The following is a 19349-nucleotide window of genomic DNA, read 5'->3' as shown; positions in this document are numbered from 1 at the left end:
AGATAACGGCTAGCACTCCGCATTCCTGCGCGGGGTGCTTGGGTCCTTGGTTTGCGTACGGATGTTTGACACATATGGTGACATTCGAGATTTGCAAATTTGCCGAGGGTCTGGAATACTGAGGTGGAAGACACTTCCTGTTGTGGAGGGCATGTATATGTATATAATATTTCCTTTCCGCGACGCAACCGTTCCACAAAAAGATGCAAACGTGCAAACGCGTAGTCAACTGAAGAATTCCCGCTCCTCCCCAATTTAACTCCAGGATCGTGGATCTGCCCTCCCCGCTCTCCCGGAGCTATTCGGGCAGTGTCCGGAACGCCCCAGAGGGGGCTAGAATCCAGCATCCGCCTCGTCACCCCCAATATCTCCCGACCTGACGCAAGCGTGCTGACCCGGGAGGGGAAGAGGGAAAGCTTTTCCCGCACACAGCTCGCGGTCCCTGCACCCGGGAGGAGATGCTCGGCCAGGGTCCGGTGTCCGCCTGGACGGATTGCAGCTCTTCCGCAGAGCCTCCGGCAGTGGCCAGGACCGAGGGTGGCGGAGGCGGGTGAGGCTGCGGGGCCCTGAGGGGTTAGGGAGGACGGAGATCGGCCGGGTCGTGATCCCGCTTGTGGAGGAGGGGTTGGGAGCTGGCTGCTCCAATCGACTGGCCCCAGTGAACTGAAGAGAGAGGCAGGGAGAACCTTTGTTGTGGCCGGGATGGGAAATATGGAAGCCGACTCACTGTTCAAAGGAAGGGTTTCTGAGGGCTGTTTGGAGCAATGACAACGCGGTGTCTGCGACAGTCACCTGCGTGCATCTTTCTGCACCGAGGGGGCGCCGGGAAACCTGCTGGAAAAGCGGCCTGGTCACCGGACTTCTGCGTAAACCCGGGGGAGAGGGGGAGACTGCGGGAACAAGCGTCCTTGGCTCAATGGAGGGCTCCCAAGTCAATAAATCAGTTCCCTGTGTGTGACATTAGCCACCTTTATGTCAAGTGGGGATTCATAATCGTCAATGAAACAGATGACTATGAATATTAGAAGCACTTGACATTTCCTTCACACAGAAGTTCATTTCTTCATAAATCTATTTTATTTTGAGCAGGGTTTTACTATTATTTCCTGATGCTGAAGACAGTTGCTGAAGTCACTGCTGAAGGCAGTACCTCCTCATCCCTTTCATCAATTATTCCCTAAAACAGAGAGCTGCTGGCTGTTTGCCAATGCAGCTCACAGACATGGCTGCTGCACCCATGGCCTTTTTTTATTTTTTAAAAAAATATATGGTGGATTGAAGACTTCTTAAAGATGAGATGGGGTCTTGTGTTTCTTTTCTGTTCCTCTCAGTGCTTAGTGAAGTGCTGGATCCTAGTATATCAGGAGAATGAAGAAGGAAGGAAGGGAGGGAGGGAGGGAGGGAGAGAGGGAGGAAGGAAGGGGGTTTTGTCTCAATTTGAGAGAAAAATAAAAGAACCTATACAAAATTAGAAACATTCCAAATCCAGGGTTCTAAAACACCTTAATTACATACCTTAAAAAACAAGATAGTCTTTTCCATAGCCAAAATACTTTATTAAAAATAAAGAGAACAAGAAAATATTATGGTTAAGACTAGAAGCCCAAACTACTTTATTAAACACAATGTAGGAATTAGATTAGGAGGCTATAAAACTAAGGCCAAATTTGGCTTAAAGTAAATCCTGCCTAATAATATGGCAAAGAAAATATAAAATATCAGATAACTCACTTTAAATAAGTCTGGAGCCATTAGGATATAACCAGAATGAAAGAAGAAAATTTGCAAGACATTCTGTCTGATGGAAGCATGAAAAGTATAAAGCAAATGCAATACTGTCCTTTTTTTCATTTAAAATACCTTCTTTAATGCTTATAAAGCTGTCATTACTTGTCGTTACCACCTACTATTTACATCCTTTTTTTTTTTTTTAACAGATCAGCTGGACATTCTTATTACCAGAATTCCAAAGGTACTGGTGAGTAGAGCACATAAATCAGATAATACCTATAATAACCTGATTCAGAGAAGTCAATTTTGCTATAACTCTTACACAAAGGAGGTTTAAAAATAGATTTCATTAGCCTCCTTGGTGATCTTAGTCTTTAAGATTTCTCAGAGAACAATCAGCAGGTATTTTGTCTCCCATGAAGATATCTTACATCAAGCATTTTAAAAATAGTCTTTCAAAATAGCAATGAATCTGAAAACTGTGTTTATAACTGATGTTGGTTGAAAAGAAGAGAGCACAGATTGAAGGAAAATTTTTAAATGGAACAAACTCAAAGAACAAAATAATTCTTAATGCTGCTGTTTTCCTCTCCCTTGGAGTAAAGGATAGAGTGGCTGGAGTTGAGAGGATAAGATCCCCTCCCAAAGGTGTCTCACTAATTTTGGGGAGGGAGCAATTTCAATTCAATGATATATAAACCTGGATTCACTTTGCTTTTCCTTGGAAATTGTATAGTCCTGACAGTTACCTAAGAAAAACATACATACCTGTAAGTATATAGATATAAAAATGCAGGCATACATATAAATATATATAAATAGTGTGGTTTTCAAATGGAATTGCTGATTCATATGGTCATTCTATGTTTAATATTTTGAAGAACTGCCACATTGTTTCTATAGCAGCTGCACATATTACATTCCCACCAGCAATGCACAGGGTTCCAATTTATCCACATCCCTGCTAACACTTATTTTCTGTTTGGAATTTTTTTTTTTTTTTTATGATAGGCATCCTTATGGGTATCTCACTATGGTTTTGATTTTGACTTCCCTAACGATTAGTGATAATGAGCATCTTTTCATGTGCTAATTGACAATTCATGTGTCTTCTTTGGAGACATCCAAAGTCTATCCAAGTCCTTTGCCCATAGTTCAGTTAGGTTGTTGTTTTGAGTGTAACTATTATTTTTAAATGTTTGATTTTCTGTAACGAAATGCTAACAAGCTTTTGAGCAATTAAAATTTTAGGCCAGGTTATGATATGCATCTTAGAAATATTTATTAGCAGGGACACAAAAGATATACTCTTAGAGAGTTAGCCCACATTTATGACTTCAGTAAGGATTTAAAATTATAAACTTGAGCCCTAGCTGGTTTGGCTCAGTGGATAGAGCGTTGGCCTGCGGACCAAAGGGTCCCAGGTTCCATTCCAGTCAAGGGCACATGTCCGGGGTTGCCAGCTCGATCCCCAGTAGGAGGCGTGCAGGAGGCAGCCAATCAATGATTCTCATCACTGATGTTTCTATCTCTCTTTCCCTCTCCCTTCCTCTCTTACATCAATAAAAATATATTTTAAAAAATAATAATAAACTTGAAATGTTGAATTAGTATTCATTTTATTGTTATAGTTTCCAAATGATGATTTAAAGGTCATAATAACAATTTCCAGATGATTTTTCTATTTGTTGACAAACTAGTCTTTCATTATGCCATATCTGGTTTGCCCAAATCTTAAATAACTAAAATTAAAGTTTAATATATAAAATTATAGTGGCCTTTGTTATCAATAACATTAAAACAAAACTGTGCTTATTTAATTCACTTTATTAAGTAAAAACTTTTAACTTAAAATCTGTTCTGCCAGCTTCATTTGTAATAGTCCAAAACTGGAAAAATACAAATGTCCATCAACAGGTTTCTCTCTCACATCCATGTTTCTCTTTTTTTCTTCCTCTGTCTAAAAGCAATTAAAAAAATTTAACAGCCCATGCTATTACTCCAGAATAATCACTGGCACATGTAAATACATAGACCTTAATAGTTAATTTGTTAAACTGATCTTTCTCATGAAATTCACATAATAATGTCCTTGCCTACAGATGGAATCAAAGATGGACACAAAATGAACTCACATATAGCCAAGCTACAAGAGTTATGGAAAACTCCTCAAATTCAAACAATTCACATCCCTAAATCAATGACAGATGTGTCCTTTCTAAAGGTATGCTAACTACCTACCAATACTTTATTTAAATACCAATACTCTTTGTATTCAGAGCTGAACTTTTTATTGAAGACTAGAGGCCCCATGTGCACCGGTGGGGTCCCTGGGCCTGGCCTTCGGGGATCTCGCTGAAACTGGCTCTCCACAACCCCTGAGGGGTCCCGGATTGCAAGAGGGCAGTTCTCGAGTGATGCATCCCAGAACCAGGCTCTTTCCTCTGGTTCTGGGTGCGTCACCCGAGAACTGCAGCTGCCAAGTCACTGCAGCTTGGCAGCTCCTGCAGTGAGCATCTGCCCCAGGCGGTCAGTGCACATCATAGCTACCGGATCGGACAGTCGAACAGTAGCTTAGGCTTTTATATATATAGACAAGCTACTTAGAGAAATGATTTTCAACCTTTTATATCTCATGGCACACACAAACTAATTACTTAAAATTCTGTAGCAGACCAAAAAATATATTTTTTGCTGATCTGACAAAAAAAAATAGGTATAGTTTTGATTCATTCACACCGGGCTGCTATTTTTGTGTTGGCTGTTGTCACTTTTACAATTTGACAATCTAAGGAAAAAGAGGTCAGGCTCTGGCAGGGTAACTCAGTTGGTTAGAGCATTGTCCCGATATGCCAAGGTTACAGGTTTGACCCTGTCATGGCACATACAAGAATCAACCAATGAATACATAAGTAAGTGGAATAACAAATCTCTCTCTTCCTCTCTCTCTTTCTCTCTAATAAATAAATAAAAATTAAAAAAAGAGAAAGGGGGCCAGTGCCCTCAACTAAATAATAAGATACCAAATTCTTGTGGCATACTGGTTGGAAATTGCTGACTTAGAGGATAAGGTACTCTGTAGGAATATATATATATATATATATATATATATATATATATATATGTATGTGTATATATATACATACATATATATATATGTATATGTATATATATATATAATCTGTTGGGTCAACCATGAATGAATACAAGAATTTTATTATAGATTTCTTATCATATGAGTTCTTTCAGGACTTTATGACCTTCAGATTTGATGTACCTTTATGCAGGAAACTCAATGCCTCAAACACGAAGGCACTTGAGGAAAGTTCCATTCTAGAGATAGAAATCCAACCTCATAAAGATTTTTCTCAAAGACTACAAAATTAGAAGCAAGCAAGTAGAGAAAATGGCAGTAACCCTTTAACACAACTATTGTCCTGTATTACCCATTAAAAATCATAGCTGGCAGGGTAGCCTCTCCAGAGCAACACAAATTAGGCTTACTAAAGAGTTGTGCCAACTGGTAAAGTTTTCAGGCCAACCTTTTGAATTTCCTCTGGATCATTACCTATCCAGTTCAGTAAATCCTGTATGTGTGTGTGTGTGTGTGTGTGTGTGTGTGTGTGTGTGTCTGCGCGCGGCACATATGTAGTGGAGTCTTGCATTTTAGGTAAGTGTTAACTTCTAAAATCAGCAAGTACAGTGAAAATATTAGTCGAAATTACTTATATCAGAGCCCATCAGACTATCCCTCTATCTGTCCAACTCAGTTATCCTTATGGTTCTAGAAAGGACCATTTTGGGTTTTTTTGTTTTTAGTTAAACTAAGTAGAGTAATTGGGTTGCTTTTAGATACTACTTTATATAGGTGAGATTCCCACATTCACTGAGAGGCACATGGGAATTAAGACTCACTGATTGGGGTGGTGAACATACAAAACAATACACAGATGATGTGTTATAGAATTGTACACCTGAAACCTATATCATTTTATTAACCAATGTCACCCAAATAAATTCAATTAAAAAAAAGCACCACACACATACACACACACACATACACCCCAAAACAGACTCACTGACATAACAGCGGACTCATATTTTCCTTACTCTTGTAGGGCATTGGTCCTCAAACCTCATTGGGCATCTGAGTCACTTGAGTGGAAATGGCAAGCAGAGTCACTTGTACTATTTAAATGGCCATTTCTTTCTCTCTCTTCTTGGCCAAATTAACACAGTTGAATTTGCTTAAGTAAAACGTACAGATGGTACACTCTGCTAAACATTCATCCTTTCAGATAAAGCCTATAAATCTTGTTCTGTCTTTTAGCATCCAGACCTCACCATAGGCCAGAAGCATTATCTGTGCAGCATTGCTAAGATCTGTAATGTGAACTATCTGAGGGTGTTAATGAAGAGGCAGTACATGCATATGATCCAGCACAACTCTCACAAGCCAGGCACGTGCACCTGCAATTAGTTTCTTACTAGTTGTCACAAGAAATGAGAGGGTCCTCTAACTGAAGTGATTTATATGACAGGCGTCCTCACTCATCACAGGAGCCACCTCAGTTCTCGTCACTCCCCGAAGCAGCATTACCCCTGTACTACGTGGCGACACCAACTGGAGAGAGGGGACTCAGTGCCTTCCAACATCGCAGCCGCATCTGCACCTGAAATGATCATACAGCATTCCCTTTGGCGACCCATGAGAAACAAAGGAAGGTCTGCTTCTTATTGTTTAAAAGGAGGAAAATGTACCCCAATTTTATTTGAAGGGTAGCTAAATGATATTAAAACTTATGTTCCCTATTATGTTGACTTTGCTAAGTTCAAAAGCGGCTGGACAAAAAAACACAAAAGGATGTTACCATATGGTCTCTTTACTGAGCTGACTGGGATATGCCACATCTTTTAGAACTTATTTCGTGGAATTGTCAACATTTCTTGATCAGCTAGAGATATGGAAGACTGCTCTTTTCAGTGATTCCCACTCAAATTCAAAATAATGCAAACACTTCCAAAAGGAGAAGCATATGGTTACTTCTGCACAGAGGAATACTATAAACAAAAAAGGAGGGAAAATGAGATAAGAAGCCTAATTATTCAACCTGCGTAATAGTTAGCTTTGCATTTCAGGGTTAGTAAGTCACAGGAGAATTCAGGGGCTGAAAGGGCTCTTTGGTGATGCTGGCAGCTTAATAGAGAATTTGTGTAGCCTTCCACAATCATTAGGCAGCTGTTCACTTGCTGGTTGCGATTAAGATGCTTTTCTTTCTTATAGCTTAAAAACTGGATATGTGTCTAAAACAAGATGTAAGTCGCTGAAGATTTTTAGAAAACCAGGCAGACTGTTCATGCAATCAGGTAAATTTGAAAAATAGGCATTTTAAAATATCTTATGCTTAAAAAATAATTAAACCCAATATAGATTTATATTACAGAAGCCATTGAAAATTTAGAATGTGATTTGCTTGTATTGCTCCAAATAAAACTAAGCATGGAATATATTTCTGCTTTCATTTAAAAGAACACACTGCTCAGAGGAGTAAGATTCAAAGTATTTCCAATTATAAATTAAGATATAATGTTACCCAGCTGGCATGGCTCAGTGGTTGAGTGTCCACCTATGAACTAGAGGTCACAGTTCGATTCCCAGTCAGGGCACATGCCCGGGTTTCGGGCTAATTCCCCAGTGTGGGACGTGCAGGAGGCAGCCAATCGATGATTCTCTCATCTTTGATGTTTCTATCTCTCTCTCCCTCTTCCTTTTTCTCTGAAATCAATAAAAAAAATATATTTTTTAAAAGGTATAATATCAAGGTTAGAGACTTATCAGAATTTACCATATCAGAACCCAGATTCACAAAAACATGACTTTTTCCAAGCCATAGCACTTGTTTTATGAGGTAGTGCCATTTTTTGGAAGGATAACATAGTTTGTATAGCATCAAATAGTTTACAAAGGGCTATTATCACCAATACCATTTTAATACTACTCAACAAACCAGTGGAAGCAAGCCAAGCAGGTGACAGAGCAACTCAGACAAATCTAGACTTGGGAAGGATCGGCTTAAAGGATCCTTCTACAATTACAGAATAGCACAAAATGAAAAAGACAAAAGGGGAAGAAAGACCAAATGCTCAGAAGTATTGCTCAGAATTGATAAATGGAAAGGATTAAGTGGAAGTTACGTCATTTCCTAGTTACTACCACAGTGTGACAGTGCCACTTAGCTCTGCTGTAAATACCATGCTATGCCTATCCAAGAATTGAGGGAAACTGCAGGGATAAAGGCAAGTCTGGTTCCAAAAAGAACAGCTGGAGAAAACCCCAGGCAGGGGAAAGGTCCCTGTGGTCCCCAAGAGAAGAGAGATAAGAAGGAACTTAAAATGGAGAATGCTGAAACTGTAATTTCTCTCTAACCAATAGATTTTAAAAAACAAAGGGCACTGGCTGGAGGTAGACTAAGGCAGGGGAAGAATGGGAACATCTGTAATAGTGTTAACAATAAAAATAAAGTTACAAAGCAAAGGAAAAATAGAACTTAGTAACAGAATTTGCTGTACAATAACTTGGCTAGAATACAGCACTGGGTATCATTTTTAAGATTTAAAAAAAAATTTTTTTTTATTGAATTGAGAGAAAGGGAGAGGGAGAGAAAGATAGAACCATCAATGATGAGAATCATTGATTGGCTGCCTCCTGCATGCCCCACACTAGGGATCAAGCACACAACCTGGGCATATACCCTGACCAGAATCCAACTGTGACCTTCTGGCCAAGCAGTATTGAGTGTCTTATTTTTAAAAGTAAGAGATTTGGAGGAAAGGGGAGTTAAGTTTTGAGATGTAAGCAATCTGTTTTTGCTAAAGGTTTATTAATAAGGTAGGTCATTTTGAAGGTTGTTCTTATATACAAATCTCAATTTTTAGGATGAAATACAATTTTGTTTCCAAACAGACATTATAAACTCTTTTTCTTTTGTCTTTAGTTTCTACAAATGATTTTGAATCATACACCAATGAAGAAATAAAGGAAGATTTACTAAGTAAGTGTATGCAATCAATGTCAATTGAAGAACAGGGAGAACATCTGATGTTAACTTGACAATCTTGTCTTATATATTGATAATGTGCCAAAGGTAGGGGTAGGGTTTGTGAATTGTGTCCTCTCTACATTTAGGATGATACTGTTATTTACCATTAAGTCATTAAGTAATTTTGGTTTGTTCAGAAATGTTTAAACCATGTAATTGGTTTGATGTAGTTCCATGTTCCAATAATATATTTGTGTAATAAAGTCTCTGTGTAAATATATGCTTTTATTTCTAGCTAGATACAATTAAAATTTTTGTCACTTAAAATGAATTATTTTTTCTTTAAATCTGACAACTACATTGTATAATTCTCTCTGTGTTTACAATAAGTCCTAAAACAGCAACATTAGAATATCTGACAAATATTTTCTTGATTGGGCTGAGGAAAAGTCTTGAAATATCCTAATATAGCATAGCATTTAATAGAGATAACACCCTGGATTGCAAAATGATGTTTAATAAATATTTGCTGCTTGAATACAACTGAAAAATGGAAATGTCAGTTTGCCCTATTTTATGAAAATTGCTACACAAACACTTGGCCTCTCAAACTAGATTAAGTTGGGGGTGGTTGTACTAATGAGAGGATTCTTTACAGTATATATTCATTCTAGGTTGCTTCCCTTCTAAACATTAGTGTTAAAATTTTTTTTTTGTTAAAACTTGAAAAATAGGGCAATTTAAAGTAACTGTTTGAAGGATCTCTCCTGATTTAATATGTCCATATGGCATATTATTTAGAAAATGAAATCAGAGTCCAACATTATGACCCAGAATATTCTAAGAAATGAGAGCTCTAAAAAGTCATCTCATCACTTTAATGCTTGTCCACAGTTTCATTTGGTCTCTCATTTTTATGGTTTTAAAAAATTAAAACAGATTATCAAGAAAGTATAAATGAAAGGTAACTTTATTACTGGAGAAGAGAAAAATGTATACAAGAAAGTCCAGATTCTTTTCCCTCATGCACTACTTTTATAATAAAGTTCTAAATATCATCTTTGAAGATATTTACAATGATAAGTTTTTCTTAACATGTAACCATTTACTGTGTGGGGGACATTTTTTCATAGAAATCATATACTTAAACTAAATAAATTCTTATAGTTTACAAGAAGCTTAGACATTGTATTAACAGAAGACGATATATTTTACTGCAAAATATTATAAAAGTGATACAATTTTGTGGCTCTTAAATGTTTAATTACTTGATTTGAACAGGGGAATTAATAAGAAACAACAACAGAAAAAATCAAGACAGGCCTGGCTTTATGATTTTTTGTATTCGATTCGTTCTACTTTCACATCATCTCCAATTAGCTGATACACATAAGTGACAACTGTAGAAGCCTGGATATCCATCAACACAAATGAAGGAATAATGTTTCTGGAAGGAGATATAAAGAATGTCAGTGTTTTGTACTAAAAAGCCACAGCACTATAAATTTCAATTTAATATGACAATTTGGATTCAAGGAGAAATCTGGTTGTTACATATTAAAAAGAATAATTACCAAAAGAAGATGGCCAGAAAGGCTATAATTATTTAAGTGATTGCATTTCTCTTTTATGAAATGTCACACAAGCAATTATTAAATTTATAAAACCCCCAAATTCCCAAAGTACATACTACTCACGTTTCCAAGGCATTATATGCTCCAGTGGCGGAACCTGGGTTAATGTAGAATTTATTTTCATGCTCAAATGCTTCAAATTTGTGTGTGTGTCCTGAGATAAGAATGTCCACATCAAACTGCCTCTGCAACAGGGCTAAGCTGGCCATATCTCCCCATGGAATAACTTGATGTCCATGGATCAAACCAATTTTGAACTGCCCAACAGTCACAACTTTCTGTTCTGGATAATTCAGATTCTAAAATAAGAAAGAAATAGACATACTCATGTTTAAAAAACAACCTGCTTTTAAATATTCAGTCTCATATGGGTGTTTTCCTCCACAACCAACACATTTATTAAATATGATTTCTCCTTAGTCTCTAAGGCTGCAACTATGCACATAACTGAAATTTCTCATGCAATACCTTCTTGTGTTTATTTTTATAGAATATGGATTCTTTTGGGCATGCTGTAGAAAATGATTTTCCCACCAAATGTCTGGGTTTCTTCTACCTAAGAATCCTAGGCATATGGCCTGTACCCCAGGCTTTAAGTTATATAGATGGCTTAAAATAATTTAAAATACATAGTACTGCCCTAACCGGTTTGGCTCAGTGGATAGAGCGTTGGCCTGCGGACTGAAGGGTCCCAGATTCGATTCAGGTCAAGGGCATGTACCTTGGTTTCAGGCACATCCCCAGTAGGGGGTGTCCAGGAGGCAGCTCATCGATGTTTCTTTCTCATCGATGTTTCTAACGTTCTCTCCCTCTCCCTTCCTCTCTGTAAAAAATCAATAAAATATATTTTAAAATAATAATAAATAAATAAATAAAATACATAGTACTTAGTATGAACCAGGCACTATTCTAAGGGCTTTATAAATAACAACCTACCTAATGCTTACAAACAATCCTAAACCTGGCGGGCGTGGCTCAGTGGTTGAGCGACCTATAAACCAGGAGATCACGGTTCCATTCCTGGTGGGGGCATAGGCCCAGGTTGAGGGCTCGATCCCCAGTGTGGGGCATGCAAGAAGCTATCTCTCTCTCTCTCTCCTTCTCCCTTCCTCTCTGAAATCAATAAAAATATATTTAAGGGAAAAAAAATCCTAAGAGGTAGATTCTATTGACCCCCATTTTATGAATGAAAAAAACGGAGGCATGGAGAGGTTAAAATAACCTGCCCAAAGTCACACATTAGTAAGTGGTTGAGCTACCAGGGTTTGGTAGCATGGCTCCAGGGTCTATGACTTGAGCAAATTTGTAGCAAAAATTTGAATTCTTGCTACTGAAACTGTTTTTATTATTATTTTTTGTTAATCCTCACCCGAGGACATTTTTCCATTGATCTTTTAGAGAAAGGGAAAGACAGAAACGTCGATGTGAGAGAAATACATTGATTGGTTGCCTCCTGCACGCCCCCTGACCAGGACTGGGGCTAGGGAAGAGCCTGCAACCGAGGTACATGCCCTTGACTTGAATCAAACCCGGGACCCTTTGGTCTGCAGGCCAATGCTCTGCTGAGCCAAACTGGCTAGGTCTAAAACTATTTTTAGTAAAACACAAACAGAACACCTAATGTTTTTAACAAACCAGACCTATATTCTAATTATTGACAAGAAGTTTGCCCCTTCCCTTCTCATTCCCGTCTTTCACCTCTGTGCAACCTATAGTTTACCCAAACTTTTAAAAATCCACTAAAAACACTATGGTCATTCAGTTTGATATAAAGAGCCCCATTAAAAAGCAACAATAAAGTTAGTAAATAATTTATGAAAGTTTATATTCCCAGAAATACAAAATAAATTTTTCAGACTCAGATTTTTAATTTAAAATCATACACCGTTAATACTGGCAGGGGTTTTAAAAATCATCTATTCCAATCTATTTACACAGAAGGAAACTAAGGCCAGAAAGAGGATGTAATGTGCCTAAAATCTCATTGTTAATTAATGGGCAAAGTTGGAACCCCAGAATTTCTAACATTTTTTTTGTTTTTAAAGTCAGGTGTACTGAGGTATAATTTACATAGAGTAAAATTACCCTTTTTAGTATATAATTCAAGGTGTTTTGACAAATGCATACAGTTATGTAAGCACCACCACAATCAAGATATAGAACAATTCTATGACCTCCTCAAAACTTCCTCCTGCCAGTACTTTATGGTTAACCCTGATGACAGAGAGCCATGGTAGGATCTTCACTTAAAAAGGATCACTCTGCTACCTGGAGAACAAACTGTGGAGGGAGGAAGGGTAGAATCAGGAAGTTGGAAAATAGGAAAGTGATGCGGTTCTTGGAACACGGTAGTAGAGGTGATGGTGGTGGTAAGAAGTTCATAACAAAAACTTTATAAACTAAATGATAGTACTACAAAAAGTAGTGACAAAACTACTTTTACTCCGTATCAATTTAATTAGAACAAGTACTTAATATGTTTATTGAGCAATCTAAAATTCAGTGATTTTCAAACAGGAAGGAAGGGTATGTATAGTAATTTTATATTGGGGGAGGGGGGAAGAGATCTTAATAGTTGAGAAACTAGTCTAAAGGATAAAGCTTTACACGTGAAAATCAAGAAAAGGAAATATTGTGAAAGAAAGGGAAATACATCACCTCATCGAAATCTCCTCTCACAATATGAACATCACCGGCCAGAGTCTTGAGATAGTCATAACTCTCTTTGGTGCAAAGGTTTCCAGTGCAGAGAATGTGCTGAATCTTCCCTGGTACCAGCAGCTTTTTGAACTTAGCTGGCAAACTGTTGCACCGGTGTGGGATGTGCAGGTCTCCTAATACCAACACCAACTTTAAAGTGTCAAGGTGAGACAAGGTGTAATGTTAAACATTATGTCAAAGCAAGATACTCTCTTCCAATAACCCCCTTTTAAATTAAACTAATCAGAGATTCCAGGACACAAAGGAGCAGAGGTTATTCATACAGTTCCTTATCATAACCATTTAAACAAACACACATAGCACATATGATAACGTACTCTGTTCTTAAAATCTCGTGTATTGATTCCAGGAACATTAATAAAGAGAATTGTTAAAAATGAAATGATAGAGCCCTGGCCAGGTGGCTCATTTAGTTGGAGTGTCATCCAGTACACCAGAAGGTTGTAGGTTTGATTCCCAGTCAGGACACATACCTAGGTTGCCAGTTTGATCCCAGGTTGGAGGCAACTGATCAATGTCTCTCTCTCACATGGAAGTTTCTCTCTCACATTGATGTTTTTCCCTCCTTCCCTCCCTCTCTCCTTTACTTTCTCTAAACATATCCCAGGGTGAGGATTAAAAAAAAAAGCAATGATGGAGAAAAAAATTAATTCTATAATTTATGTTTACTAGCCTGACAACTATTTGGAGGAATAATAGCCAAAATTTACAATATTTGCTACTTAAAACTATTAGCTACACATTACAGAGGAATAAAAACAACCTATGTTTCACAAAGTTTCAATAGGACAAATGTGTACTTTTCATAATCTTTATCTTCTCTTTCATTAGAAATCCTCACTGCCATATATTCATTGTCTAGATTAAATTGCCTATGTGCCCTCAGTTTAATTTCCAAACTTAAAATAACATTTTCATAATCTTTCATGTGCATTAGAGCATTAAAAAAAGAGTCAGCTAAATAAGTGATGAATTTAGTAGGAAGTGGTTTAGAGTTGCAACATAGTCTCAGATGACAAAAAAAAATTTACACTTTAAAGAATAAAAATTTCAATCCTATAAAATTTTAATGATTTTACATGTAAATATTATTTAACTAAGTCACTTAATATTCAAAGAGGTCATCCTATCCTACCTAATAAAAGGGAAGTATGCAAATAACCATCACTCCGCTATGCCCACTCGTGAATCCCCGCCCTCCGTTCCTCCCGTAGGCTAGCCGGCACTGCGGGAGGACCGATGGAGCCGGTGGCGGAACTCGGGGTGGCCGATTGCGTGGCTGCCAGCACCAGTTTTCCGCCAGCAGCAGTTTTCCTCTGGCCACCTGCCGATCGGAGCGCCTCCCGATCAGAGTTCCTCTCAGGGTGGCCGATTGCGCTGGCGGGAGGCGCTCCGATCGGGTGGCCAGAGGAAAACTGCTGCTGGCGGAAAACTGGTGCCGGCAGCCAGGTGAAGGAAGGTCTATTGCACGAAACTTCGTGCAACGGGTTTCTAGTCCTATATAATCAAGGCCTAATAATATGCTGTGTCCAACGTTCATTCTACCATTCAACCAGTCGCTATGACGTGCACTGACCACCAGGGGGCAGATGCTCCGACCGGTAGGTTTGCTTGCTGCTGGGGTCCAGCCCATCAGGACTGGGCAAGCAGGCCGGACACGCCCTGGAGCCCTCCTGTGGTCCCTCCCCAGGCCCGGATCGTGCACTGGTGGAGTCCCTTGGCCTGGCCTGCGCCCTCTTACAATTCAGGACCCCTCGGGGGATGTCAGAGAGCCGGTTTCCACCCGATCCCCGCAGGCCCCCACCGGTGCCTCTAGTTTAAAAATATCTGCCCTCCAAAGGACAACAATTTCATGTTGATTAGTATAAGCACCTTCATTCTATGATAGCATGTTGTCCCATCCATAAATGTACATGCCCTTTAACTGCTTTTTAAAAAGGTATGACTATTTATTATCAAAGAAAACATTAAATATCTAAAATAAGATAAAACAAAATAGTTGTCACCACTGACTTTGTAAATTGAAATTAATAAAAAACAAAATGTGCAAAATGAAAATTATTAAAACAAGCTTGATTCATCTTGCAACAAATATCAAAATGATTACAAAGGAAAGGAACTATTCAGGATGTAGAGTAACTGCAGTAAAATTAGAGCACTTTAAAAGAAGTTGTTAAATAAGTTTCTTTATAAAGACTAGATTCAGCTGGTATTTGCTCAAGGACTTACATTGTTTCAATCCAGATGGGTAAAATATCTGTAAAACTAAAACCACCATGAAGTTTTGACCTTCATTGGTAATGAGTACAAAAGTACCTAGAGATGTAACAATATTCATCTTTAGAGGGAGATCCCTTCAGATATGTATTGAAGTGCATAGTTAATGTGGGAAGCTGGCATTTGAGAAAAAGGTAAAAAGATATCCTTATTTAAAAAAAAAAAAGAATCTCAAACTCATAAAAGGGTATATGTCTATAACAGGTTGAAAATGTTTGGGACTGCCCTAGCTGGTTTGGCTCAGTGGATAGAGCAACGGCCTGGTGACTGGAGAGTCCCAGGTTTGATTCTGGTCAAGGGCACTTGCTCGGGTTGCGGGCTCCAGCCCCAGTTGGGGGCGTGCGGGAGACAGCTGATCAATGATTCCCTCCCATCATTGATGTTTCTATCTCTTTCTCCCTCTCCCTTCCTCTCGGAAAACCAATAAAAATATATATTTAAAAAATATATACATAGCCCTAACGGGTTTGGCTCAGTGGATAGAGCGTCGGCCTGCGGACTGAAAGGTCCCAGGTTCAATTCCGGTCAAGGGCATGTACCTTGGTTGCATGCACATCCCCAATAGGAGGTGTGCAGGAGGCAGCTGATCGATGTTTCTAACTCTCTATCCCTCTCCCTTCCTCTCTGTAAAAAGTCAATAAAATATATTTAAAAAAAAAATATATATATATATATATATATATATGCACACACACACACACACATATATTTTTAAAAAAATATTTGGGTCTAATAGTGAATGAGTTGTTCCATCTGAATGAACTAAAAAGAACATTAGTAAGACATGATATTTTATAATGATTGATAACCTAAATTCTATAATTTACTGTGGATTATGCCCGTGTGCCCAGATATCAGCATTCTAAAGATATAACTGTATGAAAGACCACACAGAAATTATTTAAAATTAGTAAGGGTCCTAACTAGGGCTCTGGTTTCCTGCAAGTGACAAAGTTCTAAGGGAAATAGTGTCACATAACGAATATCAGACTTTGAGGAATGTCCTTGCCCAAATCCCACACTTTGACAGTTCAGGTTAGACATAGATTATAGTCTTTTAAGACAGCAAAAGATCCTGGAAATGGCAGTCTTGTTAAATTCAAATAAAGAACCAACCCAATCAAAGCATAGGAATTTGGCTATTTCCTATTTGATAGACTATAAAAGGGTGAAAATCCCAGTAATCAGACACCCAACCACCATTATTAGGAGGAGCTAAGAGAAGAAACTTACTCTGTGCCCAGCCTTAGTGGAATGAAGAAGTTGATTGCAGACAGGGGGAATGAAAAAAAAGGGTGAAACATGACCAATGTTAAAAGAAAGCAACAAAAAGAAACAAACCCAAAAAAACTCATATCAAATGAATATGCAAACAATTGTTAATGATTTCTGAGTGTTATGAAAGAAAATGTTAAAAATCAGCTTTGCTCAAAATACCAAAAGAACCATTTGCTGTATTTTAAATGTGACACATACGCGCATGCATACATACTTGTAAAATTTTTTGCCTTGTCAATTTTTTTCCTAATCTTATTCTCCACATGACTCTCATACCCTTTCATTTCCTGTTTATTTAGCATTTTATAAGACTATTTTGAAAATTAATCAGTCATAGCTTTAATGAAAGCTAACATTTTCTAGATTCTAATGGCCTAATTATTCCTCAAGTATAATGATTTTAATTATGTTAAAATTCTAGTTGTAAAATTATGCTGCAGTTTGGGTCATTATTTTGTATAGATGATCTAATGTAGCACTACAAATACATTATCAAGTGATGAAGTCACCAACTAAAGATGATAAAAACAAACACATTCCTCCACATAAAAATGGACCTTCCCCACCCCTGAATATGCTGCCTGTGGACTCTTGGATACTACTGAGTGTTGAATGTTTCTAGTCTCCTTTGCCAAATAAAAGATGGGCTAAGGCTAAATTTCGCCCAGTTCTTTCTATTTGACATGAAAAATGATGTGCTGGTGCAGCTACCATAAACAAGTGTTAACCTCTCAACAAAAACTGTTACACGACAAGAAATTTTGTCTTCATAAAGTGAAAGAAAAAACGGGGGGGGGGGGGGAGAGAAATTTCGTCTTCTCCCAAGGATCACTGTCTCAAAATTACTGTAAAATGTGCTCTAAGTTGGAGTCTGGTTTAGAAGTAAAAATCAAAAATAAGATTAAAGCTTTTTACATTTATAAGGAAGTATATACCATAAATCTCTGTCATGTCTATAAGCCACCTCAAAAGCTATGTTTGCCACAGAATCGTGATAATCTTAAAAATGCAATGGATACCCACCAAGAAGAAAAGTTCCTTTACAGTTAAATCTCATCAACACAAATACCAAGATAATCAGAGTTCCTTTTGAAACTGTTCTTAACGTTTGCAGGGGTCCTCAAACTTTTTAAACAGGGGGCCAGTTCACTGTCCCTCAGACCGTTGGAGGGCCGGACTATAGTTTAAAAAAAAACTATGAACAAATTCCTATGCACACTGCACATATCTTATTTTGAAGTAAAAAAACAAAATGGCAAAAACACCCGCATGTGGCTGAAACCGGTTTGGCTCAGTGGATAAAGCGTCGGCCTGCGGACTGAATGGTCCCAGGTTCCATTCCGGTCACGGGCATGTACCTTGGTTGCGGGCACATCCCTGGTGGGGGGTGTGCAGGAGGCAGCTGGTCGATGTTTCTCTCTCATGGACGTTTCTAGCTCTCTATCCCTCTCCCTTCCTCTCTGTAAAAATCAATAAAATATATTTTAAAAACAAACAAACAAACAAACAAAAAACACACCCGCATGTGGCCCGCGGGCCGTAGTTTGAGGACGCCTGTTTTAGGGCGTCCAGAGCACCTTAGAAAACTGAGTATAGCTATGAGCCCTCACCAGTGGCAGCTCTCAGAGTTTTTCTGCAGGAAGGTCTTAGGGGTAGCAACCTATTGGGGGTGAGAGGGTGACGGGCCTGCCGATGAAAGACTAAAGTAAAGCTCCCCAAACTACCCCCTTAGCACCAAACACTGGCCCTTTACCCAGAAAAACGTACACAGTCTCAAAATCTTCCAAAAAATTTCAAGGAGTTCACAGATCATTAGGGAATCCTATTCTAAAAGGTCGCAGCATCCTGAAGAAACCAGGAGTTTCGGCAATTCGAAGGGCCCAAACTGCAGTCCTCTGAGAGCACACTACCACCGTGCAATGGCAGCTGCACCCTGTTTCAGGGCGAAAGGGATCGTTTTTATCCCCTTTCCCTAGATGGCAAACTAAACCGGGTGAGGGATTCTGCTCGCTACTTCCCGGTTTGCTCCTGAGAAGCCCGCTTTCGCCAACTGGGGGCGGGGGGGGGGGATAACTTGTACACCCCAACCAGCGGGGAAGAACTCGGGAAACGTCTAGAGACGGAGGGGGACCGTGCCCCTTTCTCCGGAACGGTCCAAGCACAGGCCCTTTGGGCCTTTCCCCGCTCGGGCGTATGGGTCTCGCGACAGGACTAGCAGAAGAGAGGGGCCTCTTTCCCCCTCGGACGTCCTCTGGCCCCTGGGGCGGGGGTACAAGGCCAGAGCCGGCTTCCCCCAGAAGTGGCCGCTCCCTTACCTCCCCTGCCCTCCCCCTGGGCCTTCCCAGGCCCGGCCGGAACCGCGCCCACCCAGGCCTCCGGGATCGCCTCAACCCTCGCCCGGAGACTCCCAGCCGCTCCCTACGACGCAGCACCCCGGCCAAGAGCCAGGCCTCGGTCACCGCAGTTGCCATCCTCACCATCCTGTCACTGGGCTCCGCTCAGTCACCACCACCGCCGCCGCCCTCTTCCTCAGACTCCTCGGAGGCCCGCCCACTTCGCTCACAGCCAATGGAAAAAGAAGTCCACAGGAGACCGCTGTACGGTGGCCCGCATAGGCGCTTTCCCGCCGTAAAGCGAAGCTACTTCCGGGGATGGAGTGGAAGTGGAA

At 39.4% G+C, this 19349-nt stretch overlaps 2 protein-coding genes across 3 annotated transcripts; one reads left to right on the top strand and one right to left on the bottom strand.

The window, feature by feature from the left end:
• The first annotated feature begins 170 nt into the window (after positions 1–170).
• FAM216A (family with sequence similarity 216 member A) lies at positions 171–9539 on the top strand. 2 transcript variants are annotated; one of them, XM_079763184.1, is made up of 7 exons: positions 171–550; positions 1938–1972; positions 3834–3955; positions 6062–6191; positions 6273–6456; positions 7016–7098; positions 8727–9539. In XM_079763184.1, the coding sequence occupies exons 1-7, from the start codon at positions 459–461 to the stop codon at positions 8840–8842; spliced, it is 762 nt and encodes a 253-aa protein (XP_079619310.1). In that variant the 5' UTR covers positions 171–458; the 3' UTR covers positions 8843–9539. The 2 variants fall into 2 exon arrangements, with proteins under 2 accessions (XP_079619310.1, XP_079619309.1); XM_079763183.1 differs by having other exon boundaries at positions 1938–1978.
• A 248-nt stretch (positions 9540–9787) lies between these two features.
• On the bottom strand, positions 9788–19236 carry VPS29 (VPS29 retromer complex component). Its single transcript, XM_079763185.1, has 4 exons — positions 19159–19236; positions 13064–13255; positions 10469–10704; positions 9788–10218 (listed from the first exon to the last, which is right to left on the bottom strand). Exons 1-4 carry the CDS (start codon positions 19159–19161, stop codon positions 10101–10103), a joined length of 549 nt encoding a protein of 182 aa, XP_079619311.1. The 5' UTR covers positions 19162–19236; the 3' UTR covers positions 9788–10100.
• Between the last annotated feature and the right edge of the window lie 113 nt (positions 19237–19349).

This window comes from Cnephaeus nilssonii, assembly GCF_951640355.1.
Source record: "Cnephaeus nilssonii genome assembly, chromosome: 22".
NCBI lineage: Eukaryota > Metazoa > Chordata > Mammalia > Chiroptera > Vespertilionidae > Cnephaeus > Cnephaeus nilssonii.
The sequence above is the reverse complement of the archived record's forward strand: the minus strand, read 5'-3'. Positions and strand labels throughout refer to the sequence as shown.